The sequence below is a fragment of the Ranitomeya imitator genome, chromosome 4 (assembly GCF_032444005.1).
Source record: "Ranitomeya imitator isolate aRanImi1 chromosome 4, aRanImi1.pri, whole genome shotgun sequence".
Lineage (NCBI taxonomy): Eukaryota > Metazoa > Chordata > Amphibia > Anura > Dendrobatidae > Ranitomeya > Ranitomeya imitator.
The window spans coordinates 257,548,141-257,560,144 of NC_091285.1; the positions used below are offsets into that span (position 1 = coordinate 257,548,141).

At 45.6% G+C, this 12,004-nt stretch overlaps 1 protein-coding gene across 7 annotated transcripts in view; it reads right to left on the reverse strand.

Moving 5' to 3' along the window:
- The window catches only part of NAV3 (neuron navigator 3), a 1,008,138-nt gene that overhangs the window by 247,251 nt on the left and 748,883 nt on the right, over positions 1-12,004 (reverse strand). For all 7 annotated transcript variants that reach the window (XM_069764543.1, XM_069764542.1, XM_069764540.1 and 4 more), the window contains one exon: positions 10,590-10,773. In XM_069764543.1, coding sequence (XP_069620644.1) covers positions 10,590-10,773 — 184 coding nt within the window. The remainder of the gene's footprint in view (positions 1-10,589; positions 10,774-12,004) is intronic.

Genomic DNA, 12,004 nt, shown 5'->3' on the forward strand with positions numbered 1-12,004 from the left:
CCGATCGCTGACAATCTTATCAGGCATACCATGCAATCGGAAAACGTGCTTAATGAACAACACCGCCAAGGCCCGTGCTGAGGGTAACCGAGGAAGCGGCACCAAATGCACCATTTTAGAGAAATGGTCGGTGACAACCCAAATAATGGAGCAGCCACGTGACTTGGGTAGGCCCACCACAAAGTCCATCCCGACCATCTCCCAGGGCCTGTCTGCCACCGGTAGAGGGTAAAGCAACCCAGCAGGCCGTTGCCGAGGAGACCGATTCTGGGCGCAAGAAACGCACGCCTGAATATAGTCCCTGACATCTCGGGCCATATGCGGCCACCAGTATGTTCTCGCCAAAAGCTCAGATGTCCTCTTGGTCCCAAAATGCCCACCCACTCTGGAGGAGTGAGCCCAAGAGAGAACCTCCAGTCGCAAGTCAGCTGGTACGAAAGTCTTGCCCGGGGGCACAGACTCTAGCGAAACTGGAGCTACAGTTCTCAGGCTCTCAGAAGGGACAATAAGCCGAGGCTCCTCCTCCGATGACACTATGGAGCGGGAGAGAGCGTCAGCACGAACGTTCTTCTCCCCGGAGAGGAAATGGAGAGTAAAATGGAACCGGGAGAAGAACAGGGACCATCTAGCCTGGCGAGAATTCAGCCGCTGGGCCGTTTGCAGATACACCAAGTTCTTATGGTCAGTGAAGACTTGGAAGGGAAAGCGAGCTCCCTCCAAGAGATGTCTCCACTCCGAAAAAGCCAACTTCATGGCCAGCAACTCACTGTCCCCGATGGAATAATTCCTCTCCGCTGGTGTGAAGGTCTTGGAGAAGAAGAAGCAAGGATGCTTCCGACCTTGAGCATCCTTTTGGAAAAGGACTGCTCCAGCACCAACGGATGAGGCATCCACCTCCAAAATAAATGGCTTATCAACATCGGGGCGATGTAGGATGGGAGCGCTAGTGAAGTGTGACTTGATCGAGAGAAAGGCTTTGGAGACCTCCTCTGACCACAACTTGGGATATGCTCCCTTCTTGGTGAGGGCAACCAAGGGAGCTACCAAAGTTGAGAAGTGTGGAATGAACTGGCGATAGTAATTAATGAACCCCATAAAGCGCTGCACCGCTTTAAAAGAATGGGGTTCCTGCCAGTCCATTACAGCCTGTAGCTTGGCAGGATCCATAGCCAAACCCTGGGCAGAGATGATATAACCAAGGAAAGGCAAGGACTCCTGCTCAAACACACACTTCTCCAACTTGGCGTAGAGGGAGTTTGCCCGTAAGAGGTCGAAGACTTTGCGAACATCTCTCCGATGGGAGTCAATATCTGGAGAGAAGATGAGAATATCATCCAGATAGACTACGACCGAGGTGGTGAGCATATCCCGGAAGATGTCGTTCACAAAGTCTTGGGAAACGGCTGGGGCATTACAGAGCCCAAAGGGCATCACCAGATATTCATAGTGCCCATCCCTGGTGTTAAAAGCCGTCTTCCATTCATCCCCCTCACGGATGCGAATCAGGTTGTAGGCACCCCGCAGATCTAACTTCGTAAATACCCTCGCTCCCTGTAGCCTATCAAACAGCTCAGATATCAGGGGTAATGGGTACTTGTTCTTAACGGTGATGGCGTTAAGACCCCTGTAGTCTATGCATGGACGTAAGTCTCCAGTCTTCTTCTGTACGAAGAAGAACCACGCCCCTGCCGGTGACACTGACTTCCTAATGAATCCTCTTGCCAGATTCTCTTGGATGTACTGAGACATTGCCTCCATCTCTGGGAGAGATAACGGATAGACTCGACCCCGGGGAGGCTCAGCACCAGGCAAGAGGTCAATAGGACAGTCATAGGGGCGGTGAGGCGGAAGGGTCTCTGCAGCTCTTTTGGAGAACACGTCTGCATAGGGCCAATAGTGCTTGGGGAGAGAGGAAAGATCTGCGGGTACCTGTGTAGTAGCAACCTGAACGCACTCCCTCAGACATCTACCCTCGCAGGATTTACTCCATCCCAAAATTCTCCCAGAGGACCACTCAATATGAGGAGAATGGTAGCGAAGCCATGGTATCCCCAACAGGACCTCATCAATTCCCTCAGGAATGACTAATAGGGAGATTATCTCCTGATGTGATGGAGACACAGATAGCGTGAAAGGAATGGTTTGGTGGGTAATCTGTGAAGGTAGTGTTGACCCATTTACCACTCGAATGGTTACTGGCTTGGCGAGCATCACCAAGGGTATTGCGTGACGCTGGGCAAAAGAGGAAGACATAAAATTACCCTCTGCCCCAGAATCCACGCATAGCTCGACCATAAGAGTGGATGGGCCTATGGTAATTGTCCCCTTGAAGGACAACTTTGAGGCAAACGTCGCCATGTCTAGTGTACCTCCTCCAACTGCCACTAAACGCTGACGTTTCCCCGACCGCTGAGGACCCTTGGAGGCAAGATGTCCTGACTGCCGGTAAACATGACGGACCTTATGTGCACGGGTCGACTGAGACTTGGATCCCGCTCGTGTCACCTCTAAGGCCTCATGTGACTCGGACGCCTGGACTGGAGATTCCAAGGGTTTGGCGAAGGTGGGAGCCAGCCGAAACCTCTGCCTACACTGGGCTCGCTCCAACCTTCACTCGTGAAAACGAAGGTCTATGCGAGTAGATATGGCTATTAGCTCCTCCAGTGTGGCGGGAATCTCCCTAGTGGCCAAAGCGTCTTTCACATGGTCAGCCAGCCCCCTCCAAAATACGGGAATGAGGGTTTTATCTGACCATTCCAACTCAGACGCTAATGTCCGGAAGAGAACAGCAAAATGACTGACCATGGTTAAACCCCGAGTCAAAGCCAGCAGCTGGAGCGCTGTATCATGGGTGACTTGAGGTCCTAAAAAGACCTGTTTCAGAGAGTCCAGAAACCGAGGAACACTCCGCACCACATAATCGTTGCGCTCCCACAGCGGCGTAGCCCACTCCAACGCTCTGTCCGACAAGAGGGAGATTATGAATCCCACCTTTGCCCGCTCAGTAGGGAAACGTGCAGCCAGGAGCTCGAGGTGTATACCACATTGGCTCACGAAACCCCTACAGGACTTACTGTCCCCAGAGTATCTCTCAGGCAAAGGAAGGTGAGATAGGGTCGGAACAGAGGTGGCAGTGGGTAAAGCTGCTGCAGCCACGCTAGCAGCCTGAACAGCTATTGCGGTAACATCCACCGCCGAGGTTGCACGCTCAAGAGACGCCAACCGGCCCTCCAGCAGCTGGATGTACCCCTGCAATCGCTGTTCATCCGTCATTACTTAGCCAGATCCTGGCGCTAGTATTCTGTTAGGGTTGGCGGAACGCACCAAATATATAGTTTATTAAATGGAATTGGTGCGTTCGCAACCCGGGATCCACCGTGCAGGAAAGTACCCGCTGCTAAGTAAGACGGACTATATGGCGGTACTATAAGTATACATACAAGGGTTAACTTCACCATGCGTGAAGGAAGCGATCCTGTTGCGTCACAGGACCGCGGTACCGCACATAGAGCGCGAGCAATAAGTCAGCGAACACAACCCCAACTAGGATTGAAGTCCGATTAGACCAATGCTGGCACAACACCGCAACTGGGTGTGAATGGAAACTATTGAAATAGCAAATAAAGGCACGAGAGTGCGTGCGGTGCCGCACTGACGGATGCCAGTAACCACCCAGACTTGGGTAAGGAAAGCGCAGAGGAAGAGCACGGCGCCGTACTGGCGGACACAGCAACTGGACGCTGTGATGTGTGTTACGTGCTGTAGGATAAGTCGGGCGCTAGATAGCAAACATACACCTTCCGCGAACAGACATTCAATAGGGAGGGTTATTTAAAGAGCGACTTTCACTCACAACCCACACACATATTTACAAGACAATACTAGCGCATGGCCGTGCGGTCATGCGCAGTTTATATAGTTGCAGCACAGGAAGCTGCTACTGAAGTTTTTGCCCTTTCAGGACCTTCCAGGAGGACCAATGGAAAGTGCTGCAGTACCTGAGCATGTTTTGCCCTTTCAGGACCTTCCAGGAGGACCAATAGAATGTACTGCAGCACCTGAGCATGTGACCGAACATGTGGCCCTCGACCTCCAATAGGAGACCCTGCCCTGGGCATGCACAGTGTGAGTAAGTAAGGACTTAGTCCCAGAGAGGCTTGCTCGCCGCAGATCAGTGCAGGGTACCATAGGAAAGCCAGAAAAGGCAGTAGTGACCCTATGCACCGAATCAGCCTCAGCGAGACGCTGGGAGCGACGTCTCCGCTGAGCAGAGCCCACTGCGGTCGATACCGAATGGGAGACCGCAGCAGACACGGATCGAGATTCCCCCTGTGCAGCAGAGGAAACTCGACTCCTAACAGGGTGTGTTTGGATTAGGGTTTCAGTTATAATTGGGGGGTTTCCACTGTTTAGACACATCAGGGGCTCTCCAAACGCGACATGGCGTCCGATCTCAATTCCAGCCAATTCTGCGTTGAAAAAGTAAAACAGTGCTCCTTCCCTTCCGAGCTCTCCCGTGTGCCCAAACAGGAGTTTACCCCAACATATGGGGTATCAGCGTACTCAGGACAAATTGGACAACAACTTTTGGGGTCCAATTTCTCCTGCTACCCTTGGGAAAATACAAAACTGGGGGCTAAAAAATAATTTTTGTGGGAAAAAAAAAGATTTTTTATTTTCATGGCTCTGCATTATAAACTATAGTGAAACACTTGGGGGCTCAAAGTTCTCACAACACATCTAGATAAGTTTGTGGGGGGTCTAGTTTCCAATATGGGGTCACTTGTGGGGGGTTTCTACTGTTTAGGTACATTAGGGGCTCTGCAAACGCAATGTGACGCCTGCAGACCATTCCATCTAAGTCTGCATTCCAAATGGCGTTCCTTCCCTTCCAAGCCCTCCCATGCGCCCAAACGGTGGTTCCCCCCCACATATGGGGCATCAGCGCACTCAGGACAAATTGGACAACAACTTTTGGGGTCCAAATTCTCCTGTTACCCTCGAGAAAATACAAAACTGGGGGCTAAAAAATAATTTGGGGGGGAATTTTTTGTTTTTTTCACGGCTCTGCGTTAGAAACTGTAGTGAAACACTTGGGGGCTCAAAGTTCTCACAACACATCTAGATAAGTTCCTTGGGGGGTCTAGTTTCCAATATGGGGTCAATTGTGGGGGGTTTCTACTGTTGAAGTACATTAGGGGCTCTGCAAACGCAATGTGACGCCTGCAGACCATTCCATCTAAGTCTGTATTCCAAATGGCGCTCCTTCCCTTCCGAACCCTCCCATGTGCCCAAACGGTGGTTTCCCCCCACATATGGGGTATCAGCGCACTCAGGACAAATTGCACAACAACTTTTGGGGTCCAATTTCTCCTGTTACCCTCGGGAAAATACAAAACTGGGGGCTAAAAAATAATTTTTGTGGGAAAAAATGTTTGTTTTATTTTTACGGCTCTGCATTATAAACTTCTGTGAAGCTCTTGGTGGGTCAAAGTGCTCACCACACATCTAGATAAGTTCCTTAGGGGGTCTACTTTCCAAAATGGTGTCACTTGTGGGGGGTTTCAATGTTTAGGCACATCAGTGGCTCTTCAAACGCAACATGGCGTCCCAGCTCAATTCCTTCCCTTCCGAGCTCTCCCATGCGCCCAAACAGTGGTTTACCCCCACATATGGGGTATAAGAGTACTCAGGACAAATTGTGAAACAACTTTTTGGTTCCAATTTCTTCTCTTACCATTGGGAAAATAAAAAATTGGGGGCAAAAAGATTATTTTTGTGAAAAAAAAATGATTTTTTATTTTTACGGTTCTGCATTATAAAATTCTGTGAAGCACTTGGTGAGTCAAAGTGCTCACCACACCTCTAGCTAAGTTCCTTAGGGGGTCTACTTTCCAAAATGGTGTCACTTGTGGGGGGTTTCAATGTTTAGGCACATCAGTGGCTCTCCAAACGCAACATGGCGTCCCATCTCAATTCCAGTCAATTTTGCATTGAAAAGTCAAATGGCGCTCCTTCGCTTCCAAGCTCTGTCATGCGCCCAAACAGTGGTTTACCTCCACTTACGGGGTATCGTCGTACTCAGGACAAATTGTACAACAAGGTTTGGGGTCCACTTTCTCCTGTAACCCTTGGTAAAATAAAACAAATTGGAGCTGAAGTAAATTTTTTGTGAAAAAAAGTTAAATGTTAATTTTTATTTAAACATTCCAAAAATTCCTGTGAAACACCTGAAGAGTTAATAAACTTCTTGAATGTGGTTTTGAGAACCTTGAGGGGTCCAGTTTTTAGAATGGTGTCACACTTGGGTATTTTCTATCATATAGACCCCTCAAAATGACTTCAAATGAGATGTAGTCCCTAAAATAAAATGGTGTTGAAAAAATGAGAAATTGCTGGTCAACTTTTAACCTTAATAACTCCCTAACAAAAAAAATTTTTGGCTCCAAAATTGTGCTGATGTAAAGTAGACAGTGGGAAATGTTACTTATTAAGTATTTTGTGTGACATATCTCTGTGATTTAATTGCATAAAAATTCAAAGTTGGAAAATTGCAAAATTTTCAAAATTTTTGCCAAATTTCCATTTTTTTCACAAATAAACTCAGGTAATATCAAAGAAATTTTACCACTATCATGAAGTACAATATGTCACGAGAAAACAATGTCAGAATCACCGGGATCCGTTGAAGCGTTCCAGAGTTATAACCTCATAAAGGGACAGTGGTCAGAATTGTAAAAATTAGCCCAGTCCATAACGTGCAAACCGCCCTTGGGGGTAAAGGGGTTAAAGGGAATAGGTCCAAAAGTTTTTACTACCCCATCTGAGAGAAGCATAATGTAGAGGTAGAGAATGTGATTCCAGCGATTGTCACTTACTGAGATGCTTGCTGTCATTTTGATAAAATCACTGTTTTATCTGCACAGTTCTTTAATGCTGAGCTCAATATGACCCTGCCCACTTCATTGAATGGCAGCTTTCTGCCAATACACATTGTACATAGAAACCTGCCAATCAGCGGTGGGGGCGGAGTTATACAGATCTCATGAATATGGAGGACTACATGGCAGCAGGTTTGTTGCCCTCAAGTTATAATCTCCTGCTTCCCAAGCTTGAGAAAGGGTACTATATCTGAAACGTTGCCACGCCATTTGGGCAATAAAGTCCACTTATTTTCAGTTTTTTGTGCTGTTTTCCTTTTTTTACTTCTATTTTGTTAGCCATGTGAACATTGGCTGGGGAAGCTTTGCACGATTTTGAGGTAGTATTTGATGTAGTCACTCTATCTCTATGGTTGTAATATGTGGTCTGGTCATGGTGTGGTGGTATTTACTCCTTGTATGTGTTGTTATTCGGTCACTATGTTGTGGGAATATGTGGTCTGTTCACGGTGTGACAGTATTTGTTCTTTGTATATGTTATTGCTCTGTTACGGTGTGGTGTTAATTTGTGGTTTGGCCATGGTGTGATGGCATTTGTTCCTTGTATATGATGTTATTCGGCCAATATGTGGTGGTAATATGTGGTGCAGTCATGGTGTGATGGTATTTGTCCCTTGTGTGTGGTATTACTGGACATTTTAAAAAATGTATGTGACTCATTCCCTTGAAGAAAAATAACAAAAAATATACCTAAAAAAGTATTGGACATTTTAACAAATATTTAGTAGGATAGGGTAGAGTAGGGCCCTGACAGAAGAGTCTTCCTTGACATGGTGGTGGCTTAAAAAATCTTTTGACCAAAACAAAAGCTGCTGGCTATGTATGTGCTCTGGTGTTCACTGCAAACTGTTAATGTGTGATTGGAGAGGATGTGGTGCAGAAGAGGAATTTTTCCAAGAGAGGGTGGTGGGACTGTGGAAGGTTTGGGGGGTGGGGGCAGAGATGGGGTAGAGCCTGGGCGGAGTCTCAAGGGGGCAAAAATGTTGCCAGTATGGGGCCCTGAAAATCCGTGTGGCAGACCTGAGTGACATATCGCTGGAATCAAGGATCTCTAACTCTATATTATGCTGATCTCAGAGTAGGTGTCAATAACTCGCTGACAGATTCCTTCATGGTAACTAATGACTGTGGAGAAAGTCACAACTTATGACATTTAGGTAACAATTTCATCTGGTCATTTTTATCCAAATCATCATGGAACCCCAGCCTAAAGAATAAAAATGTAACATGTACCAATCTTAATAGGCATGGATATTATTTTTTCCCATGTTCTGAGGTAAACACATTTAAATACGTCTTTTGTGTCTTCTGTAGCAGAAAATGTAAATGACCGCACCGAATATTTCTCCCACTTAGCAGACTTGTTGTTGTGTTGTAGAACATAGTATAAGCATGTTTGTATTCTGTCTTACCCACATACTTCCCATTGACAGCAAAACAATAGGGTGAAAATGGAGTTTTAATGAATTCACATTACTTGCATAGTTCTGATAATGCATGAACTATGCAAAGTGACAGATCCTGACACACGCGACATCCTTATCACTTTCATAGTAATAATATACCTGTATTATTGCATGATAGAAGTGATACAAGATGCAAATGTTTACACCAATGAGCAGCTTAGGTTCCATCTATACACAAATGCATCACGGAGTATACCAGGAGCAATACTAGTCAGCTCCCATATTACATCAAACACATCTGTAACCTAGTATTTGTTAATAAACATATGATTTTTTTTTCAAAAGTCAAAAACATAGCTAACCACATTAAAGTGATTAGCAAGGAATTTCTATCAATGACCAAACCTTACTGAGGGCCATTAATGTGGATTTGAAGGTGGTTGGAACATGGTGATCCCCTATTCAGTAACATGAAGGTCCCACAGTGCTAGCAGAAATATCAGTCACAAAAGCATGAATGAACGTTCCCAGTCATGTGTGGCAACAATAGAGGGGCATCTTAGTACTTTACATTTACTAATCCACTTGAATGGGACTTTAAAGTAAAGCACTGCTGTGTCTGTCTGCCCTTCATTTTACTTCACTATTTACAACCCTACCGATCACATATCAATTACCATATGTGTACTAAAGCTAAGGTCACGCAAAGTTTGATCACAGTGTGATGGGATTCTCTTGGATGAGGAGAAGCTGGAGAAAAAAAGTGTCCATCTCCTCAATTCTGTCCTCCGAGTGCAGTTCGATGTTTCCCACAGACTCATTGACTTGCATGGCCGAGTGCGATCCGAATATCAGATCAACCTGGGTCATGCAGTGATTTTCTCCTTAGATTAGCTCTGTCTAAAGAAAAAAATCAGACATGTGAACGGCCGCATAGAATATTTTTGGTCCGAGTCTGATCCGATGTTTCGTCAGATTGCACTCGGACCGAAAATATGGCCATGTGAACAAGCCCTAAGGATAGGCTATGAATGAAGGTTACCAGACAATGCCTACAATTTTTAGGGGGATATAACCTTAATAAAGAAAAATGAATGCAATTCCGACATTCAAGTATCTAATTAGATTGGCAGTAAAAACCTTGGTGGGTAGAGTAAAAGTATGTGCACATGTTTAAAATTTGCAGCAGATTTTTCTGCTGCTGCAAAGCCGAGTGTTGGCGTTTGGCAGGTAAAGCACTTCACTTTGCTGGTACATTCTTAAAAAGCTGCAGAAAAAAAAGGCAAAAAAGCAGCATGTGAAGAAGCTCTAATACCGATCATATTATCTCAGTTTTAAGGACAGGGCATCAGTAATACTGTATATCCCTGTAAACCCATGTAAATGTATTCGAAAAGGCATAATTTTACAATTTCTTTATGTATTTAGAAAATATACTTAAAGGGAACCTGTCACCCCCACAATCGAAGGTGAGCTAAGCCCACTGGCATCAGGGGCTTATCTACAGCATTCTGTAATGCTGTAGATAAGCCCCCGATGTATCCTAAAAGATGAGAAAAAGAGGTTAGATTATACTCACCCAGGGGCGGTCCGGTTCGATGGGCGTTGCGGTCCGGGGCCTCCCATCTTCTTACGATAACATCCTCTTCTTGTATTCAGGCTGCGGCTTCGACGCAGGTGTACTTTGTCTGCCCTGTTGAGGGCAGAGCAAAGTACTGCAGTGCGTAGGTGCTGGGAAAGGTCAGAAAAGCCCGGCGCCTATCGGACTGGACCGCAGCGAGACCGCCCTTGGGTGAGTATAATCTAACGTCTTTTTCTCATCTTTCAGGTACATCGGGGGCATTCTGTAATGCTGTAGATAAGCCCCTGATGCTGGTGGGCTTAGCTCATCTTCGATTTTGGGGGTGACAGGTTCCCTTTGACCATTGTCCCTGTATCTATGACATGCACTCTAGAACTGATAGTACAGAAAAATGCTACATCCTGAAGATCCTGCATACACGCAGTACGTGCCCCTTGTTACTGGGGACATAACTAGTATGTCATTGTTACGGTTTGTCTTCTAGTATATGTGTCATAGATCTTTGTCTCTAAGTAACCTTTGTAATGTTGAATATGTACATACCAGCACCAAATTAGTCCTCATTTTATCTATACTTTACTTTCCTACCGGAAATTCAACTCCATCACCACATGCCAATATTTGGTGAGAGTGCTGTAGCCAGTCTGATCAGGCGCTTACCTAGACTGCATATCTTGCTGCGTTCTCAGTTGACTGCCTTCAGCAGGTGGAGGGGAATGTGTCACCTGCTGCTGGAGCTCCACCAGTGACTGGTAATACTGCTGCTGCTGATGTTGCTGCTGCTTGAAACGTGACAGACTGAAAAACAGTCCCAAAATGGCTTTCAGATTTCCATTCCTTATTTCTGTAGCAAAAGAGGAAAAAAGAAAAACATCATTGCATTCGGTCGATTAGTGATGCATTTAAAAGACCACAATAGTTTATTTGCAACTACTTTTCTTTTCAATTTATATCCAAATCTCTAAGCAAGGCTAGTCCTGGATTATTGATGATAAAATGTTATACTAATTAAATGCCAGTATCATTTCAGGGATATATGGTTCAGATTTCTTGTGTACTATTTGGTATAATAAAAGAGTGTATTTTAATACTAGGTATTGCACAATATCCAGCCTGAACCATGACATTAGTGTGAATAAAGTCTATATTCCAAAATCTACTGGTTTCCCAGCCAAAGAACAGTGCAGCACGGGTGTAACTGGAGGGGGGGGGGAGGGGAAGTTGAATAAGGCTAGCATTTTAGTTTTAAAGCACCACTCCAGCATTTTTATTTTACAGCTGGCGTGGTGCTTATAATCGAAGGTCCCTGACCCAAATCTTATGCTTACCAGCGACCGTCTTCACCTTTTATCACTGCCGCTCTAGTCGGTCTCCTCATGCTTGTGATCTGCCGGCTGCTCCAGTGTGTCATGGAGCAAACCGAAGGTTACAACTCAATATAAGTCTATGAGAGCTTCCTTCTGGCTCTCACAGACTTACATTGAGAGCTTGTGATGTAACTTCTGACTTCTGGACAGTCAGAAGTTCTGGTCAGAAGATGGCTTTGTGAGATCGAAGAGGCGCTGAAAAAGGTGAAGACCGAGGGTAGGGACCTTACATTAGAAACACCCCTCCATGCTGAAAAAAACATCTGGAATAGTGCTTTGAAGGACTGTCTTCAGGTGTGCACCACTCCCTAGCATCCCGGCTTCCTGCTTGCCAGGGGGCGGTGCGCTCCTGATTGACCAGTCAGACCAGTGGCATGCTTGTGCTACTGGCTAGAACTGTGCACTCTCCAATGCAACAAGCAGAGGTAGTTTCAGAGGAACACTGTGCCAATGAAGCTGGCCAGATCCAGAGATTTACACTCATTTCTGCAATAGCAAACTTGTCAGAAGTGTTGAGATTATCAAAAGTAAAAAATCTACATTGCTTAGTAAAAGTGGCGTGTACCAAACTTTTCTATGATTCTCGTGAAAAGCCTCCATTGTGCGCATTAGGCGTTTCATTCCCAAGTCAAGTAGAGTAAAGCTGAACAATCATAGCTTTCTAATCGTCACTAACTGAATTTTGACTTCTGTATACCAGGGGAAATT